The sequence below is a fragment of the Halichoerus grypus genome, chromosome X, assembly GCF_964656455.1.
Source record: "Halichoerus grypus chromosome X, mHalGry1.hap1.1, whole genome shotgun sequence".
NCBI lineage: Eukaryota > Metazoa > Chordata > Mammalia > Carnivora > Phocidae > Halichoerus > Halichoerus grypus.
The window spans coordinates 31571889-31589709 of record NC_135727.1 but is presented as its reverse complement, the minus strand read 5'-3'; the positions used below and the strand labels follow the sequence as shown (position 1 = coordinate 31589709).

Sequence of the window (17821 nt, the reverse complement as noted above, 5' to 3'; positions counted from 1 at the left end):
TGTGTGTGTACCACATCTTCTTTAGCCATTCATCAGTCAATGGACATTTGGGCTCTCTCCATAGTTTGGCTATTGTTGATAATGCTGCTGTAAACATCGGGGTGCATGTACCCCTTCGAATCTCTATTTTTATATCCTTTGGATAAATACTTAGTAGTACAATTGCTGGATCGTAGGGTAGTTTTATTTTTAGTTCTTTAAGGAACCTCCATACTGTTCTCCAGAGTGGCTCCAGTTTGCATTCCCACCAACAGTGCAAGAGGGTTCCTCTTTCTCCACATCCTTGCCAACACCTGTTGTTTCTTGTTTTGTTAATTTTAGCCTTTCTGACAGGTGTGAGGTGGTATGTCATCGTGGGTTTGATTTATATTTCCCTGATGATGAGTGACGTTGAGCATCTTTTCATGGGTCGTTAGCCATCTGGATATCTTCTATGGAAAAATGTCTGTTCATGTCTTTTGCTCATTTCTTAACTGTGTTGTTTTTTTGGGTGTTGAGTTTGATAAGTTCTTTATTTATTTTGGATGCTAACCCTTTATCGGATATATTGCTTGCAAATATCAAGAAGTGAAAGGTTTTCTTTTCTTTTCTTTAAAGATTTTATTTATTTATTTGACAGAGAGAGACACAGCGAGAGAAGGAACACAAGCAGGGGGAGTGAGAGAGGGAGAAGCAGGCTTCCCGCTGAGCAGGGAGCCCAATGCGGGGCTCGATCCCAGAACTCTGGGATCATGACCTGAGCCAAAGGCAGACGCTTAACGACTGAGCCACCCAGGCGCCCCAAGAAGTGAAAGTTTTTGTTTTTGTTTTTAAAGATTTTATTTATTTGAGAGAGAGAGGGCATGAGCAGGGGAAGGGGGCAGAGAGAGAGGGAGAAGCAGACTCTGTGCTGAGTGTGGAGTCCGATGCGGGGCTTAATCCCAGGACCCTGAGATCATGACCTGAGCCAAAGTCAGATGCATAACTAACTGAGCCACCTAGGTGCCCCTCAAGAAGTGAAAGTTATTGAATAAGTAAAGTCTAGGCCCGTATCATTAAGAAAGCGGTGTAAAGGTACCAGACTTTAAAGCAGTTAAATTTACAGGGTGGTGTGTGTCTTTGGAAGACATTTAAAATGTTCCCTGGGTATATTTTTAAAAGGTTTTATTTATTTATTTGAGAGAGAGAGAAAGTGAGCGAGAAGGGGAAGGAGCAGAGTGAGAGGAACAAGCAGATTTCATGCTGAGCGCAGAGCCCAGTGTGGGACTTGATCTCATGACCCTAAGATCATGACCTGAGCTGAAATCAACAGTTGGATGCTTAACCGACTGAGCCACCCAGGCGCCCTTCCCTGGGTATATTTTAAATAATTAACACAAATATTACAGTAGGTCGGTGTATTTTGTAAAATGGCAGCTAAAACTAGGAGAGAGAGGTACAAGTTTTCTACCAGAGTTAAAATGTACCAAAGTGGGTATAAAGTGCCCAAGTGATATTGCAGTTACCCTTGAAAATGCTGGGAACACAGGGAAGCTGGTAATAAACTCCTGGACTGGGCAGATGATGCTGTGGGTCTTTGATCAGGGAATCTATGTATCTATTTAGATTTTAAATCCAAAATGTGGCTTAACTGGAAGGAAGCAACCATAAACATATCAGATGGCAGCCCGATTGGAATTTAAACTTTGGTGCTTATAATCTCCACATAAAATATTTGACTTGATTATAGTAACTTCCTTAAGGAACTGATGAACTTCCTTGTACTGTTTTGATTCACTTTCGTTATTTCCAGTTTTAAGTAAAGTCTCATTGTAGTAGGTTCCCAATAACAAATTTCTTAATATACTTGAATTTTATGGAAATGAATGTTATTTCAGTAAATGAGCTATTGCCTCTAACTTGGATAATCTTTTTTTTTTTGAAGTTTATTTTTAAGTAATCTCTACACCCAACATAGGGCTCAAACTCACGACCTAGAGACCAAGAGTTGCATGGTCTCCCAACTAAGCAGGCACCGCATAAGTTAGATAATCTTTTTGATCTGCATAGATATGTGTTGTAATAGTAGTTATGACAGTATTTGTTGTAGTAGCATTTGGCTTTTCCAATTTAAGGGTTCATGTTGTTAAATCATGCCACCCCCACCTCCCAACACATACTCACACACTTCCCTATTATTAGCAGTATCTGGGAATTCCAACCATACACTGTGAAATCTTGTATCGGGGGGGAAAAACAGGATGAGACCACACCATTCCAACACTTGTAAATGCCCAGTGCCATGAGGGTCACTGCTAACATGGGCCTGTGTTTCCCTCAGCCTTGATCAAGGGTGTTAGTAGTATCCTGAGGGCTCTGCCTCCTCCAATGTCACTCCCTCTTGTGTTTAGCTAGGAGACTGAAATCCCCAACTAGGATTTTTTTTTACAATGATTTCTGGCCACCTTGGAACTCCATTTCCATTAATTTGTAGACAAGGCTTGGGGCTTTGAACTTGTTAGTTTAGATTAAGGTAAACTGCTGCTATCTTATCCTACCTTTATCCTAAAAATTCCTCTTTGTGCTGTTGTGACATCATTGAACTGTTGGCCTTCAGTGGTGTTAGTAATATGAGCATTATCTTAGTATGTATAATTTGGAATAATTCTTTACTTTGGCTTTAAAATAATGTTTCAACTCTTAGGGGTGCCTGGCTGGCTCAGTTGGTAGAGCGTGCGACTCTTGATCTTGGGCTTGTAAGTTCGAGGCCTACGTTGGGTGTGGAGATTACTTAAAAATAAAATCTTAAGGGGCGCCTGGGTGGCTCAGTCGTTAAGCGTCTGCCTTCGGCTCAGGTCATGATCCCAGGGTTCTGAGATCGAGCCCTGCATCAGACTCTCTGCTCAGCGGAGAGCCTGCTTCTCCCTCTCCCACTCCCCCTGCTTGTATTCCCTCTCTCGCTGTCTCTCTCCCTGTCAAAAAAATAAATAAAAAATCTTTAAAAAAAAAAAATCTTAAAAAAGAATGTTTCAACTTTTAAAGTAGTAACTCTGAACCTTCCTTTGTTTTCATAGGGAGCTGTTTGGACCATGAAATTTTCTCACTGTGGCCGATTACTTGCCTCAGCTGGACAAGACAATGTAGTGAGAATATGGGCTTTAAAAAATGCTTTTGACTATTTCAACAATATGCGAATGAAATACAATACCGAAGGTATTTTGATTTACTTGTGGGCTTTAAAACTCTAGAGACATCTGGCATTTTTACATTTTAGGTATAATGATGCCCTCTTCTCTGGCAACCATTTGCAGCAACCACTATTTTTAATAATGGCCACAAACCTAAAAGTAGGACAGAAGTCAACACCAAAAAAGCATCTATATCCCATGGAAAACGCTACCATAGAGCTTTTGACTTTATCCCTTTTGAAGTATAGTGTAGAGTTTAATTCATCAGCTGTTGAGAACAAAGTCACTTGGTTTCCCCTGACAACCTTTAGGTCTTTCTTGGGTTTAAATGAAATAACCTGATTAATTTAGAAAAAGAATGAGGAGAATAATATCCATCCAGTAAGTAAAGAAAAAAGGAGACCCAGCCATGAAAAGGAAATGTGATTTGTCAGTGCATCAGAGGTATATGAAAAAAGGTTAAATGGCAAAGAGAAACTCAGAATGTGATGTATGTACACCATGATTACAACTATGTAAAATATTTCTGTATATTGGTAACTTACCAGAAAAGCATGTGGAATTGATAAAAATAAGAGCTTTATATTTACGGGATTCTTCTCTTATAATTATTTAACTGTAATAAATTTTCTCCACAAACCCTTCCCTTCCACTCCCATCCTCACCCTAGCCAACTAAGGCTGAAACCAAGAAGTTAAGGGATGGGAGAAAGAATAGGTGGCCATGGGCTGGAGTATAGAGTATATTTGAATTACCAATTTGAGGAACATAGAAATCTGGGGAGATCCACTAAACTGGCAAATGAGGCCCTGTATACTTTAGTGGCCCTGTGGGTATTGCTTGCATTATGTTATAATACATAACTGAAGATGATAATGGGTTGGCAAAAACTTAAACTATGTTTACAGTACATTTTTTTTTATTGCCCTGCCTAGAGCAGAAAGACTATTTTCAGTGGCCCTTGAGACTTCTACCACCCCAGACCCTTTATTGTTCATCTTGTTTGTATTCACTATGAATAATGAAGATTTTAACAATATTTTATTAAATTGACAATATGGTTATTTTTTATCATTTTTATCATAAAGATTTTACGATAAAAATGATAAAAACCGTTATTTTGGTGCCCAAAGAGTTAATGCCTTACTTATTTAGAAAATGTGTTTTTTTTCAGAATGTTACATTGTATGACTATTAATTAGGTGTTCCTGTGTCATTATTTCTGATTGATGTTTTGTGTGTGTGTACATACATGCTTTTTTTTATAATTATTATTTTGTTTTTAGGACGTGTGTCCCCGTCACCTTCTCAGGAAAGTCTGAATTCATCAAAGTCTGATACAGATACAGGGGTATGTTCAGTATTTTATAGTTACTCTTGTTAAGTACTATAATTTGATTTATTTACCATGAAATACCTTATTGTCTATCAGAAATTACAGTTACATGAAAGCAGTTAATTAAGATACATTACAAACAAGAGGTTCTTCTATTAGAATTGGTAGATGAAAAACTGTGATATTTAAAAGCTCTCGTACAGTGCATGATACTACTCCAGCTACCAAACTACTAATGTAAACTTAAATAAAACAAAATCCCTTCCCCTCAAATCCATGTTACAATTTAAAAAAATACTGGATACTGAATAAGGAGTGAAGAAAGAAAGAAAAGATACAGAAATATTTTAATTTTTCCGTCTTCTTGGTTTAATAAATGCTTTATCACAGTTTCAGGTAGTTTAAAATATCTGAATGGTTTTCCTTTGGTCTGATAGCTGGAAGGTTAAATAATTTTACACCTAAAAAGCAAACTGGAGAATATAATTCTAAGCTGTCTCATGTGCTTTTTGTGTATTGATCTAGACAGTGGTGATGTAAACAAAGAACCTAAAATGTCCACCTGCTCAACAGTATTTTCCTGAAATTTCATTGTCTCTATAGTATTTGACACTAATGTTTCCCTACTCTAAACGTATTCCTCTCAGCTTTCTATGGTTCTCTTTTTCCTGTTCTCTTCCTACACCTTTGCTGTCTCTTCCTCTTTCTCCCACTTAAATGGTGCTGTTTTTCAGAGTTGTGTCCTTGACCATCCTTATTTGACGTACTCATTCGTTGCCTCCGGTCCTGAATTGGCTTTACCTTCATAATTCTTGTTTCCTTTGAGAATAGCTTAATGGTTTTTAAACAAGAATAAGATCTTATTGGGCATGCTACCCTTTTCACATAACAGTATATATAGAATCTCTCCATCAGTGTATTCAAGCACATCGGCTAATAGTCTAAAACTGAACTCCCTCAACAAATGTTTTTTGAGTGCCTGTCACATGTGCCAGATACTGCTAGCTTCTGCAAAGTCAGATGAGACATAGTCTTTGCCCTCAGGGACTATGCTGACTGGTGGAATAGATATATCCACAATTCTAGTACTGGATGGTAATATTCTACAGTAGGTACTACACAAGTATAGGAGTTATCCCAACAAATCAGAGCGTGAAGAAAATGTTCCTGGAGGCTTTGTGTGTGAGCCAGGAGTTAACTGTGTGAGACAAGGAAGGAAGGAGCTCATCAGAATGAACAGCCAGTGCAAAGGCCTGGAAGCTGAAACGGCATGGCATGTTAATGGTGCTGCCAGAAGTTCCATGTGGCTGGAGCAAAGCAGGCATGTGTGAGAGTTGGAGGAGAGGTAGGCAGGATTTGGATTTTAAATGGCCTTTTGTGTTAAACCAAGACATTTGGACTTTGTCCTGTAAGCTGCAGGGGAGGGGGGAGGGGGCTTTGAGGGGTTTCAATCAGAAGCTTAATTAAAATTTCAGATTTTTGTTTCAGGAAGAGCATTCTGGTAAACACTGTAAACGATCAATTAGATGGGGGCTCCAGACTAGAGACGGGGAGACCACTTAAGAGGTTATTAACCCAGGAGAGAAACGGTACTTTGAATATGAAGCAGTGGGTCTAGAAACCATAATGATGAGCTGAATTTGAGAGACGTGGAAGAGGTAGGGTCTCTGGCACTTGGTGACTGACTAGCTGGGGTGGCAGGTGAATAGCCTACTACAATCCACAGCTGTCTGGCTTGAGTAACTGGTTAGATGTTAATGTTCACTCATGGCAATATTTTTATTACCTACCCACAACCCTGCTTCTCTCTTTGAGCCTTTAGTGGCATCACCATCCATAAGTTACTTTTTTAACTTTGTCAGAAAATACTCCATTACTTTTTTTCCTTACATACATATCAAATGAGTTATAAATTTCTGTCCACTTGCCTCCACCTACAAATGCCCTTGGAATCTGTCCCATCATTCTCCATTGTCACTCACATTATCTAGGCCCTCAACATTCATTGAGATGTTTGCTGTAGCTTCCTAATTGCTTTTTCTGTCTCCAGTCTCTACCCAATTTATTTTCTATGCTGCCACCAGCTTTTTTCCAAAATCCAGATCTGATGCCATTTTGTGGTTTAAAGTCTTTTGCCTGCTCCTTGTCACCTATAGAATAAGGCCCTTTCTGATATTGCCTCATCTTACCCTTTTTTAAAAAAAAAATTTTGGGACGCCTGGGTGGCTCAGTCAGTTAAGCGGCTGCCTTCGGCCCAGGTCATGATCCCAGGGTCCTGGGATCGAGTCCCACATCGGGCTCCTTGCTCAGCAGGGAACCTGCTTCTCCCTCTCTCTCCCTCTGCTTGTGCTCTCTCTGTCAAATAAATAAAATCTTTAAAAAAAAAAAATAAAAAATTTTATGATAGTAAATGCAAATTTTTTTAAAAAGATATTACCTATTTGAGAGTGAGAAAGAGAGACAGAGAGAGCACGATTGGGGGGGAGGGGCAGAGGGAGAAGCAGACTCCCCGCTGAGCAGGGAGCCTGAGGTGGGGTTAGATACCAGGACCCTGAGATCATGACTTGAGCCGAAGTCAGATGCTTAACCTGACTGAGCCACCCAGGAGTCCCCACATCTTACCTTTTTAACTCAGTTCTAATTCCCTGGTGCCTATGCATCCCACTCACCATGCTGGACATAGGTCTGTACCCTAACCATTCTTTCACTTCCATGCCTTTGTGCTGTTTGCTTTGCCCACATGGCCCTCCCTGTCCCCTTTTCTCACTGGGCAGAGCCCTATTCATCTTTCAAGATTCAGTTCAAAAAGAAAAAAAGATTCAGTTCAAATATCTTATTTTCTCTTAATATTTTCCCTGAATCAGGCAGGCAGAATTGTTCCTCATTTATGTTCCGACAGAACGTTACAGGTATTTTGACACTGATACTACTTACCATGTCTTCTTTGGCAATTTATCTCATTGGCTAGACTCTGGGCTGATTTAAAGCAAAAAACAGTACTTCACAGATTTTAGTGTCCTTGGAACCTAACCCCATGCCTGACTATGGTGGGCCTGAATCAGTGTTGAATTCCTGCTTCTGGGCCTTTGTTCCTATCCTCCTTATCTGGATGCCTGTAATCTCCCTTCTTCCTGTTCAAAGCTTGCCCATTCTTCAAGGCCCACTTCCTCCATAAAGCCTTCATTGACTAATGTAGCGGTAAAAATTTTAACCACTTTGCTTTGGGGAAAAGGGTTTGCTTTTATTAGTTTAATTCACCATAAAGCTTCCAGGCATTAATTATTATTAAAAACAGGGACTATTTGTACCATCTTGTATTATGCTTATTTCAACAGTCCTACTAACAGATTGTTTTATATATTTTTTAAAGATTTTATTTATTTTAGAGAGCGCGAGTGGTGGGGAGGAGCGGAGGTACAGGGAGAGAGAGAATACTAAGCCAACTCCAAGCTGAGCTCAGAGCCTGATGCGGGCCTCAATCCCAGGACCCTGAGATCATGACCTGAGGTGAAATCAAGAGTTGGAAGTTCAACTGACTAAGCCACGCAGGCGCCCCTCTACTGACAGATTCTTAACTATGTCTATCCACCCCACCTCATCCCCAAAAAAACCTAAGTAACTCCCAATCTTGTTTGAATACAGGCCTTTTATTTATGTATTTATTAAGATTTATTTATTTATTTGGGGGGCACCTGGGTGGCTCAGTCATTTAGCGTCTGCCTTTGGCTCGGGTCATGATCCCAGGGTCCTGGGATGAAGCACTCATTAGGCTTCCTGCTCAGCAGGGAGTCTGCTTCTCCTACTCCCCCTGCTTGTGTTCCCTCTCTTACTGTGTCTCTCTCTGTCAAATAAATAAATAAAATCTTAAAAAAAAAGGATTTATTTATTTGAGAGAGCGAGCGTGCGAGTATGTGGGGTGGAGAGGGGCAGAGGGAGAGGGAGAAAGAAACTCAAGCAGACTGAATGCTGAGCCTGGAGCCCGACGCGGGTCTCGATCTCACAACCCTGAGACCACGATGTGAGCCAAAACCAAGAGTTGGACGCTCAACCAACTGCATCACCCAGGTGCCCCAAATACAGGCCTTTTAAATGAGGAGCATAGCAGTTCTTTGATACAAAAAGTAGTGACCCCTGGAGTACTGAGCTTTTTTCCTGTAGTAGTTGAGTATCATATCTGTTGTTTTCGAGAATAGATTGGTATTTCTTTTGCTTTTGTCATTTTGATTGGGGATGGTTAGAAGCGGCCTCTGTTTCATATGCCTTTGGATTATGGTATCTGGTATTACCTTTGAACCTAGTGCTAGCTATAGTGAGGGGCAGTGTATACAGTGTAGTTTATTTATTTTCCTGATGTGTGTGTTCTTTTTTTCTTTTCTTATGATAGTGATATATTTATCTCTTTTGAACTACATCCTCAGTCTTGTTAGCATTCATGTAAAATAGAGTACCTAAAAGTACCTATAGTACAGTTGGACATATAGAGTGACACACCCAAGATCCCTAACTTATTCATTGGTCATGCCAAGTATTTTCCGTATGTGTGTGTGTGTGTGTGTGTGTGTGTGTGTATGAGGCCTTCATAGAAAAATACTGAATACCTAAAGAAGCCATTAGACTCAGGGGCTTATATATGATTTTTTTTTTAAAGATTTTATTTATTTATTTGACAGAGAGAGACACAGCGAGAGAGGGAACACAAGCAGGGGGAGTGGGAGAGGGAGAAGCAGGCTTCCTGCAGAGCAGGGAGCCCGATGCGGGGCTCGATCCCAGGACCCTGGGATCATGACCTGAGCCGAAGGCAGACACTTAACGACTGAGCCACCCAGGCGCCCCCTTATATATGATTTTAACAAAGAGTGGTAAGTTTGTGGAGAAGTGACAAGGAAAAAAGGAGTGGGGTTGGGCTTTAGGGGCAGTAAATTGTGACCAGGTAAAAACATTGGGGGAAACTAATGGAGAATAAGGATTACTTAGTACTATCTCCAGAGGTAAGATTTATTTTCCCCTCCTGGCAAGGAAGAGCTGAAAGGGAGATACTATCACAAAGAGAATTTCATTTTCTGCTTTTAGGAAGAAGCAGGGAGGGCAGAGACTTTTTCTTGGTTCTGTTTCTTCTCAGTTGCCTTCAGCTCGAAATAATCTTTATGTAAAGGGAATATTTTGGGGTGACACAGTCTGATCTCCTTCAAGATTATTAGAATCTAAAACTTGGATGAAAGGAGTTAACTATAAGGGGTGAGAGGTAATTTTTGTGAAATTGTACATGTACTACAGCATTTTATTAAAAACGCATTGAGGGGCACCTGGGTGGCTCAGTTGGTTAAGCGTCCAACTGTTGGCTTCAGCTCATCATGATCTCAGGGTCATGAGACCGAGCCCTGCATCAGGTTCTGTGCTCAGTGGGGAGTCTGCTTGAGATTCTCTCCCTGTCCCTCTGCCCTTCCCTCCACCCCGCACGCATGCACACACGTGTTCTCTCTCTCTCTCTCTCTCAAATAAATAAATCTTTAAAAAATAAATAAAAAATATGCTTCCAGGGGCGCCTGGGTGGCTCAGTCGGTTAAATGTCCGATTCTTGGTTTTAGTTCAGGTCATGATCTCATGGGTGGTGAGATCAGGCTCTGTGCTTAGAGGGGAGTCTGCTTGAAGATTCTCTACCTCTGCTACTCCCCTCATGCATGTGTGCACTCTCTGTCTCTGTCTCTAAAATAGATCTTTAAAAAATATGCATTGAGGGGCGCCTGGGTGGCTCAGTTGTTAAGCGTCTGCCTTCGGCTCAGGTCATGATTCCAGGGTCCTGGGATCGAGTTCCGCATCGGGCTCCCTGCTCGGCGGGAAGCCTGCTTCTCCCTCTCCCACTCCCCCTGCTTGTGTTCCCTCTCTCGCTGTGTCTCTCTCTGTCAAATAAATAAATAAAATCTTTAAAAAAAAAAAAAATATGCATTGATTTAGATTTGGGTCAGTCAACAATGATGAACATTTCTACCATGTGTTAGGCACTGAAAATATAAAGATGCAATGGACAGTTCATGGCAAGGAGCTCTGCATGGGGAAAAACAGGCATCCATGATGATAATATATGTCCAAAGCAGAATTAAGTATCATTTTCCCTAGATAACCCCTCCTTTGATAGTGTACTTGATGTCAGTTAACACCCATACCATATACGGAGTTAGAAACTGATCACTTTTTACTCCTCTCCCTTCAGCATTTGCTTACGAAATCCCGCCCACTTGATCTTAGAAATGTCTTTGGAATCTGGCCATTCCTTTCATTTCCACTGCTGTAATCTGGGCCTTTGTATCTTACTTGGACCATGATAGCTATTCTCCCAGATTCCAATCTTTCATCTTCATTGCTAACAGAACTACTTTCCTATAAAACACATCTAATCATGTTCCTTTCCTGTTTAAGCACTGTTTTTGTTTCTCTCTTTTTCCTATAGATTTATTTTTTTTTTAAAGATTTTATTTATTAGAGAGAGAGAGCACAAGCAGGGGGAGCAGCAGAGGTAGAGGGAAAAGCAGGGTCCCATCAGAGCAGGGAGCCCGATGTGGGACTTCATCCCAGGACCCTGGGATCATGACCTGAACTGAAGGCAGATGCTTAACTGACTGCCACCCAGGCGCCCTTCCTATAGATTTAGTCCAAATTCCTTAGCATGGCTCAGTCTTGCAGAGATCTCATTGTTATTTTTCACCCTTCCCTCTCACAAACCTTATATTCTGAGCCACTCAGTTGTTTATTGTTACCCCAATAAAAATGTCAGACCCTTTGTTGATTGCATGTATTTACATATACTATTCCCCTTTGCCTGGCCAATTGGTTTAAGACTCAAGTCTCCTCACTGAAGCATTTCTTGCTTCACCCAGTGCGTAATTATTCGTATGCTCCCTCACTGCCCCCATGGTATTTTGCTCATATTTCTGCTAAAGGCACTTAGTATACTACATCAATTTATGTAACAACAGCTAACATTTTATGAGCCCTTACTCTGCGTCATGTACTTTGCTGAAGTACAACTTATATCTTATCTCATTTTACCTCACAATAGCCCTGATACTGTTGTGAGGTGGTACTGTTAAGAGCCCTATTTTACAGATGAAGAAGGCTTAGGAATGTCAAGCAACTCACCAGTTTCACACAGTTGGTAAATACAGCGTCAGAATTAGAACCCAACTCTGATCTGTCTTTGGAAAAACTTACGCTGTTAATCATTATGCTCCACTAGTTGGCATTGTAAGGTCTAGCACGGTGTCTTCGTTTAGTCCACAAATATTAACTGAGTGCCTACTATGTATTAATCGCTGTTCTAGGAAATTGAGGATACATAGTAGTGAACAAAAGCGACAAAAATATCTGTTGTTATGAAGCTTAAGTTTTTGTAGTGGGAGAGAAGCAAAGTAAGTTTTGTAATATATTAGAAGGTGATAAGTTACATGGATAAAAATAAAGCAGATAAAGTGGGGTAACAGGGAGTAAAGGTGGATAAGCAAAGCTTTACCCAGAGGTTGTCATTTGAGCAAAATCTGAAAGAAGTGAAGGAGTGATCATATGGCTGTCTGAAGGGAGACATGCATTCCAGGTAGAGGGAATGGCAAGTGAGTTCTGGTGTGTTCAAGAAATGGCATTATGGGGGGGAATGGGTGAAGTAGGTGATGGGGATTAAGGAGTGCACTTGTGATGATTACTGGGTGATATATGGAATTGTTGAATCCTTATATTGTGCACCTGAAACTAATATAACACTGTATGTTAACTAACTAGAATTAAAATAAAAACTTAAAAAGCCAAAAAAAAGAGAGAGAGAGAGCATTGAGGCCTTAGTAGCGAGTGCTGGTGAGCAAAGGAGAAAGTAGAAAGTGAAGTCACAGGGGCACGTGGGTGGCTCAGTTGGTTAAGCCTCCCACTCTTGATTTTGGTTCAGGTCATGATATCAGGGTCGTGAGATCAAGCCCCGTGTCAGGCTCCGCGCTCAGTGCAGAGTTTACTTAAGATTATCTCTCTCACTCTCCCTCTGCCCCCCATCTTTCTCTAAAAAAAAAGAATGAAGTCACAGAGGTGTGGATGGGGCAAACAATGTGTAAGCCATTACAAGGACTTCAGCTTTTACTCTGAGAGAGATGGAAGCCAGTGGAGGGTCTTTGAACAGAGAATGACATAATCTGACATATTTTAAAAGGTTCATTCTGGCTTTTAAATACTGAGACTAGATAATTAGAAACTAAGAAATGTCTTATTTATTTTGTTATCTCAACTAACACAGTATCTGGTATATAGTCAGTGCTAATAAATATCAAAAGGCTTACAAGTTTTCATAGCAGTCCAACTTTAAAATGACTTTTTTTAGGGGTGCCTGGGTGGCTCAGTCGTTAAGCGTCTGCCTTCAGCTCAGGTCATGATCCCAGGGTCCTGGGATCGAGTCCCACGTCAGGCTCCCTGCTCAGCAGGAGCCTGCTTCTCCCTCTCCCACTCCCCCTGCTTGTGTTCCCTCTCTCGCTGTGCCTCTCTCTGTCAAATAAATAAATAAAATCTTAAAAAAATAAATAAGTAAAATGACTTTTTTAGGTGTGCTAATAGCATAGTAGTTATATTTAAAAGAGGGCTTATTAGTTAGAAATACATAAAGAGTATTTACTGGTAAAATCAATGGTGTTTAGATCTTACTTTAAGTGCTCCAGCAAAAATAAGCACATACGTAAAAGTGGGAGGATTGCTAAAACAAGATGAGTAAAATACTCATAACCATTAAAGCAGGTGATGGATGTATTGGGTTTGTTCTACCATTTATTACATTATTCTACTTCTGTGTATATTTGAAATGGTCATAATAAAGTTGTATATATGTTTATATAGAGACATAAATATATATTTTTATATAGAACTAGATCTCTCTAGATGTAGGTATCTGTTTATAGAGATGTATACATATAGATAAAATGCATAACATTTTGGTGATTCTACCTTTAATAATTCTACCTTTAAAAATCTATCATAAAGAAGTAATCAGATAGGGGTACCTGGCTGGCTCAGTCAGTAGAGCAAGGGACACTTGATCTCAGGATCCTGAGTTGAAGCCCCACCTTAGGTGTAGAGCTTACTTTAAAAAGAAAAAAGGACTGGTGCCTGGGTGCCTCAGTTGGTTAAGTGGCTGCCTTTAGCTCAGGTGGTGATCCCAGGGTCCTTGGGATCCAGCACCAGGTCAGGCTCCTTGCTCAGCCGGGAGTCTGCTGCTCCCTCTGCCTCTGCCCTTCCCCACACTCGTGCTCACGAGCACCTGCGTGCTCGCGCCTGCACGCACGCGCTCTCTCTCAAATAAATAAAATCTTTTAGAAGAAAAAAGGAAATAATCAGATAGGCTTGAGGAAGTAAATAAAAAGATTTTCATCTTAGTATTCTAACGATAGCTAAAATTTAAACAACTAAAATTTTTAATAGTTGGAAAATAAAAACTATGGTATAATTCTTGAGGTAGAATACTATGCAGTCCTTAAGTTGTTTTCAAAGACTATTTAATGACATTAAAAATATTCAAAATAAAATGTGAAGTGAAAAAATCAGAATGGAAAAATTGAATACAATATTATCCCAGTTTTGACTAAAAATATCTAAATATTTATAGATTAAAATTTCAAAGAAATACACTAAATTTGGGGCGCCTGGCTGGCTCAGTCAGTAGAACATGTGACTCTTGATCTTGGGGTTCTGAGTTCAAGCCCCACGATGGGTGTAGAGATTACTAAAAAAATAAAATCTTTGGGAAAGAAAAGAAATATACTTAAATTATTACTAGTAGTCATCTCTAGGTGGTGGGATTTTAGGTCTTTTTTTTTTTTTTTACTCTTATACTTCTCTGTACTTCTAAAATTTTCTTTATTTTTCTTTTAAGATTTTTACTTATTTATTTGACAGAGAGAGATTGAGAGAGGGTGAGCACAAGCAGGGGGAGCGGCAGGCAGAGAGAGAGGGAGAAGCAGGCTCTCCGCTGAGCAGGGAGCCTGATGTGGGTCTCGATTCAGGACCCCAGGATCATGACCTGAGCCAAAGGCAGGTGATTAACCAATTAAGGCACCCCTAAAATTTTCTTTAGTAAACATACCTGCTTTTATTAAAACAAATAACAGAAGATACTGTCAAAGACTCCAAGTTTAAAACCTTTTGACCATAATACCCTTTATATTAGGATAAATAAATAATAAAATAGACATAAAGATTCATGTTCCAGGATGTTCATTGAATTGCTGTTTATGCTAGCAAAAAATGGGAAGTGTCTAAATGACCAATCAATTGGAGAATGATTAAATTATGGCATATTGATATGCAGCTAGTAAATGTTTTCAGAGAGTGAATTACTGAAAATGCTCATAGTATAATAGAAAGGAAGATACTGAATCGTGTGTGATTTAAATTAATATTTTTTAAAAAATGAAAGATAAGGGGCGCCTGGATGGCTTAGTCGTTAAGCGTCTGCCTTCGGCTCAGGTCATGATCCCAGAGTCCTGGGATCAAGCCCCGCATCGGGCTCCCTGCTCAGCAGGGAGTCTGCTTCTCCCTCTCCCACTCTCCCTGCTTGTGTTCCCTCTCTCACTGTGTCTCTCTCTGTCAAATAAATAAAATCTTTAAAAAAAAAAAGTGAAAGATGAAGGCAGTCATAATGTTAGCAGATTATTGTTTTAATTTTAGTTTTTCTACTTCCTGTGCTTTCTGAATTATCTACACTGGCCATGTATTTATAATCAAAAAGATGTATTTAAGTATTTTGAAACAAAATATAGAGTACAAGGACAAGAACATGGATGTTTGAGGAGAAAAATAAGATCTGGAATCACTGCTAGAGGAATGATGCTGAGGACTTCATGAAATGTAAATGATTATTAAAAGGTTGAATTTTATGCAATAGGTCAAGCCTGTTTAGTTTTGTGTGTTCCAGCTGTGCTCACTAGGCTGGGAGTACAAGTAGAGGCCCGAGCCGTAGTCCTCTAGGATTAGGAGTGCTTGGCAAAAGGTCAGGGCATCTTGTAGCTGCTCTGCCTCCACAGTGGATATGAAGATATTTTTCTACACTGTAAAGTTTTAGGCAAATAGTAGTGGTATTTCTTACCTGTGCCATGCTCCTGGCCTAGTTCAAGCCCTCCTTATTCTTATTTACACTTACTGACTGCTCTTCTGCCTCCACTCTTTCTCCCTGCCATCTTTTACCTTACTGCCTAGCTTTCTTTTTCTAAAGCACCAGTCACGTAGTGTTGTTCTTTCTTTTCAGAAGCCTGTGCTGGCTCTCCATTGCCTTAGAATATCTGAACTTTTAAGCCACAAATGCGAGGCCCCTTATCTGGTCTCAAAGTACCTTTCCGCCCTAATCCCCTGGATATCTCCATACACCTTTTTCCTGGTCCCCATCATCCTACCTATCCTTCCTTAAATATGCAGGGCTTATTAGCTAACAGCTCCGTATTTTTGCTCATGCTACATTCTCTAAAACGTTTGAGGGACAATCTTTGGACTTAGAGTTGTGTTTCTGCTTTGGTTCTGCTGTTTACAGGTGGCTGTGTGAGCTTTAATATGTTATTTTGATCTCTTTGAGTCTCAGGTGTTTTTCTTAATTTCTTCATCTCCATAATGTTACTACCTACCTGACAGAGTTGTTAGGATTCATTCAGATAATGAATACAAAAGCATGTTGTAAACTAAATGCATGGCACACACGTATGGCATTATTTTCTACCTACCTCTGTCAGGATGCTTTTGACTTCAAATAACAGAAATCCAACTGAAAATGGCTTAAACAATGAGGAAGCAAGTCTGGAGGTAAGGCGGTTCCAGGGTTGGTTAATTCAGCAGCTCAGTAGTGTCATCAGGGACACAGGGTTCTGCCAGCCTCCTGCTTTGCTCTTCTTTGTCTGTTGTTCTTAGGTTTGTTCCCCTCATGGTAGTAAGATGGCAACTAATCTTAGGTGTCACACAGACAGCAATGTTCAGAGGAAGGAAAGAAGAACATCCCTGTAGTATGCCCCTTTTTAAGAGTGAGGAAATCTTTCTGGAAGCCTCTCCCCTGTCTCCACGCCCCACGCCCCAATAAACTTTCCGTCATGTCTAATTGAAAAAAATTATAGCACATGCCCCTGCCTAAACCAATCATCACTGGGAAAGGGAATGAGCTCATTTTGATTAGCTCAGACCAATCATGATTCACCCCCTGGTGCTGGCTCCCACCCCTCCGGAAGGAGCAAATGCTCAGAAAAGGACAAAGTAGGAGCTTTGTTAGCGAGGGAAAGATTGTGATCGCACAGTCTTCAGGGATGATCCTGGTTTATTGCAACAAGGAGGTGAATGAGTGATGATAAGTTGTAGATTCATCGTAAAGGGGAGTTTGTTTTTGGTAGATCAAGATTTCAGTCAGGCAGCATACAAAATGATGAGAGAATTGATGGGGTGGGAAGAGTATGAAGCTTTTGTTTTTCTAGTTTTAACATTTGTCTTTATATCTAAATAGGTATGCAGTGGAGCTGATGAAGACCCTGATGATAAAAATGCACCATTTCGGCAGCGGCCGTTTTGCAAATATAAAGGACACACCGCTGATCTCCTTGATCTTTCATGGTCTAAAGTAAGAAATTCTTACTTGAAGAGTGTATTAATTCTACGTAACTATGACTTTAGGATAAAAACAAATGTTTTGTTTTTCAAGTGTTTGAATGGTTATATATACTTCATGGGAGTTAGCTACAAAGTAATCGGTTAAAAGAGGAGCAACATCAAGTTAGACTAATAAAATGTTTATATTAACAGCTTCTGTCTGGATCTGTCTATATACTTGTACTTTTTGCTTCTTTATAAAGTAATTTTGCAGAGTAACTGTTCTTGCATAATGGATATGACTTCAGCTACAATGCTGAAGTCTGATCTATATAATCAAGACTGCTTTGGCTAATCTCCTATATTTATTAAATCATTAAGTTTAACAATATATGACTCTTTGATAAGTCATCACTTTGTTTTTTTTCCCCTTAAAGCAAAATTATTTCAGAAGTAGAGGGCCTGTTTTGCCACCGAACAAATATCTTAGCAGTTTTGCAGAAATTTAAAGAGATACTTTAAATTTTATTTAAGGCATTTGAAGCATGAAGCAGTGTTTGAAATTCCTGCATAATACCGTACACTGCCTTTGTGTCAACATTTTTCAGTAATCAGGGTCCTGGGATTGAGCCCTGTGTCAGCTGGGAGTCTGCTTGAGGATTCTTTCCCTCTCCCTCTGCTCCTCCCCCCATGTACACAGGCAGCACACACGAGCGCTCCCTCTCGCTCTAATTAATTAATTAATTAAAAGCAGGTATACCACATA

The 17821-nt window shown here is 40.0% G+C and overlaps 1 protein-coding gene across 2 annotated transcripts in view; it reads left to right on the top strand.

The window, feature by feature from the left end:
• The window catches only part of WDR44 (WD repeat domain 44), a 76664-nt gene that overhangs the window by 48495 nt on the left and 10348 nt on the right, over positions 1 to 17821 (top strand). For both annotated transcript variants that reach the window (XM_078065092.1, XM_078065091.1), the window contains exons 11-13: positions 3033 to 3171; positions 4433 to 4497; positions 16973 to 17086. In XM_078065092.1, the coding sequence (XP_077921218.1) occupies positions 3033 to 3171; positions 4433 to 4497; positions 16973 to 17086 (318 nt within the window). The remainder of the gene's footprint in view (positions 1 to 3032; positions 3172 to 4432; positions 4498 to 16972; positions 17087 to 17821) is intronic.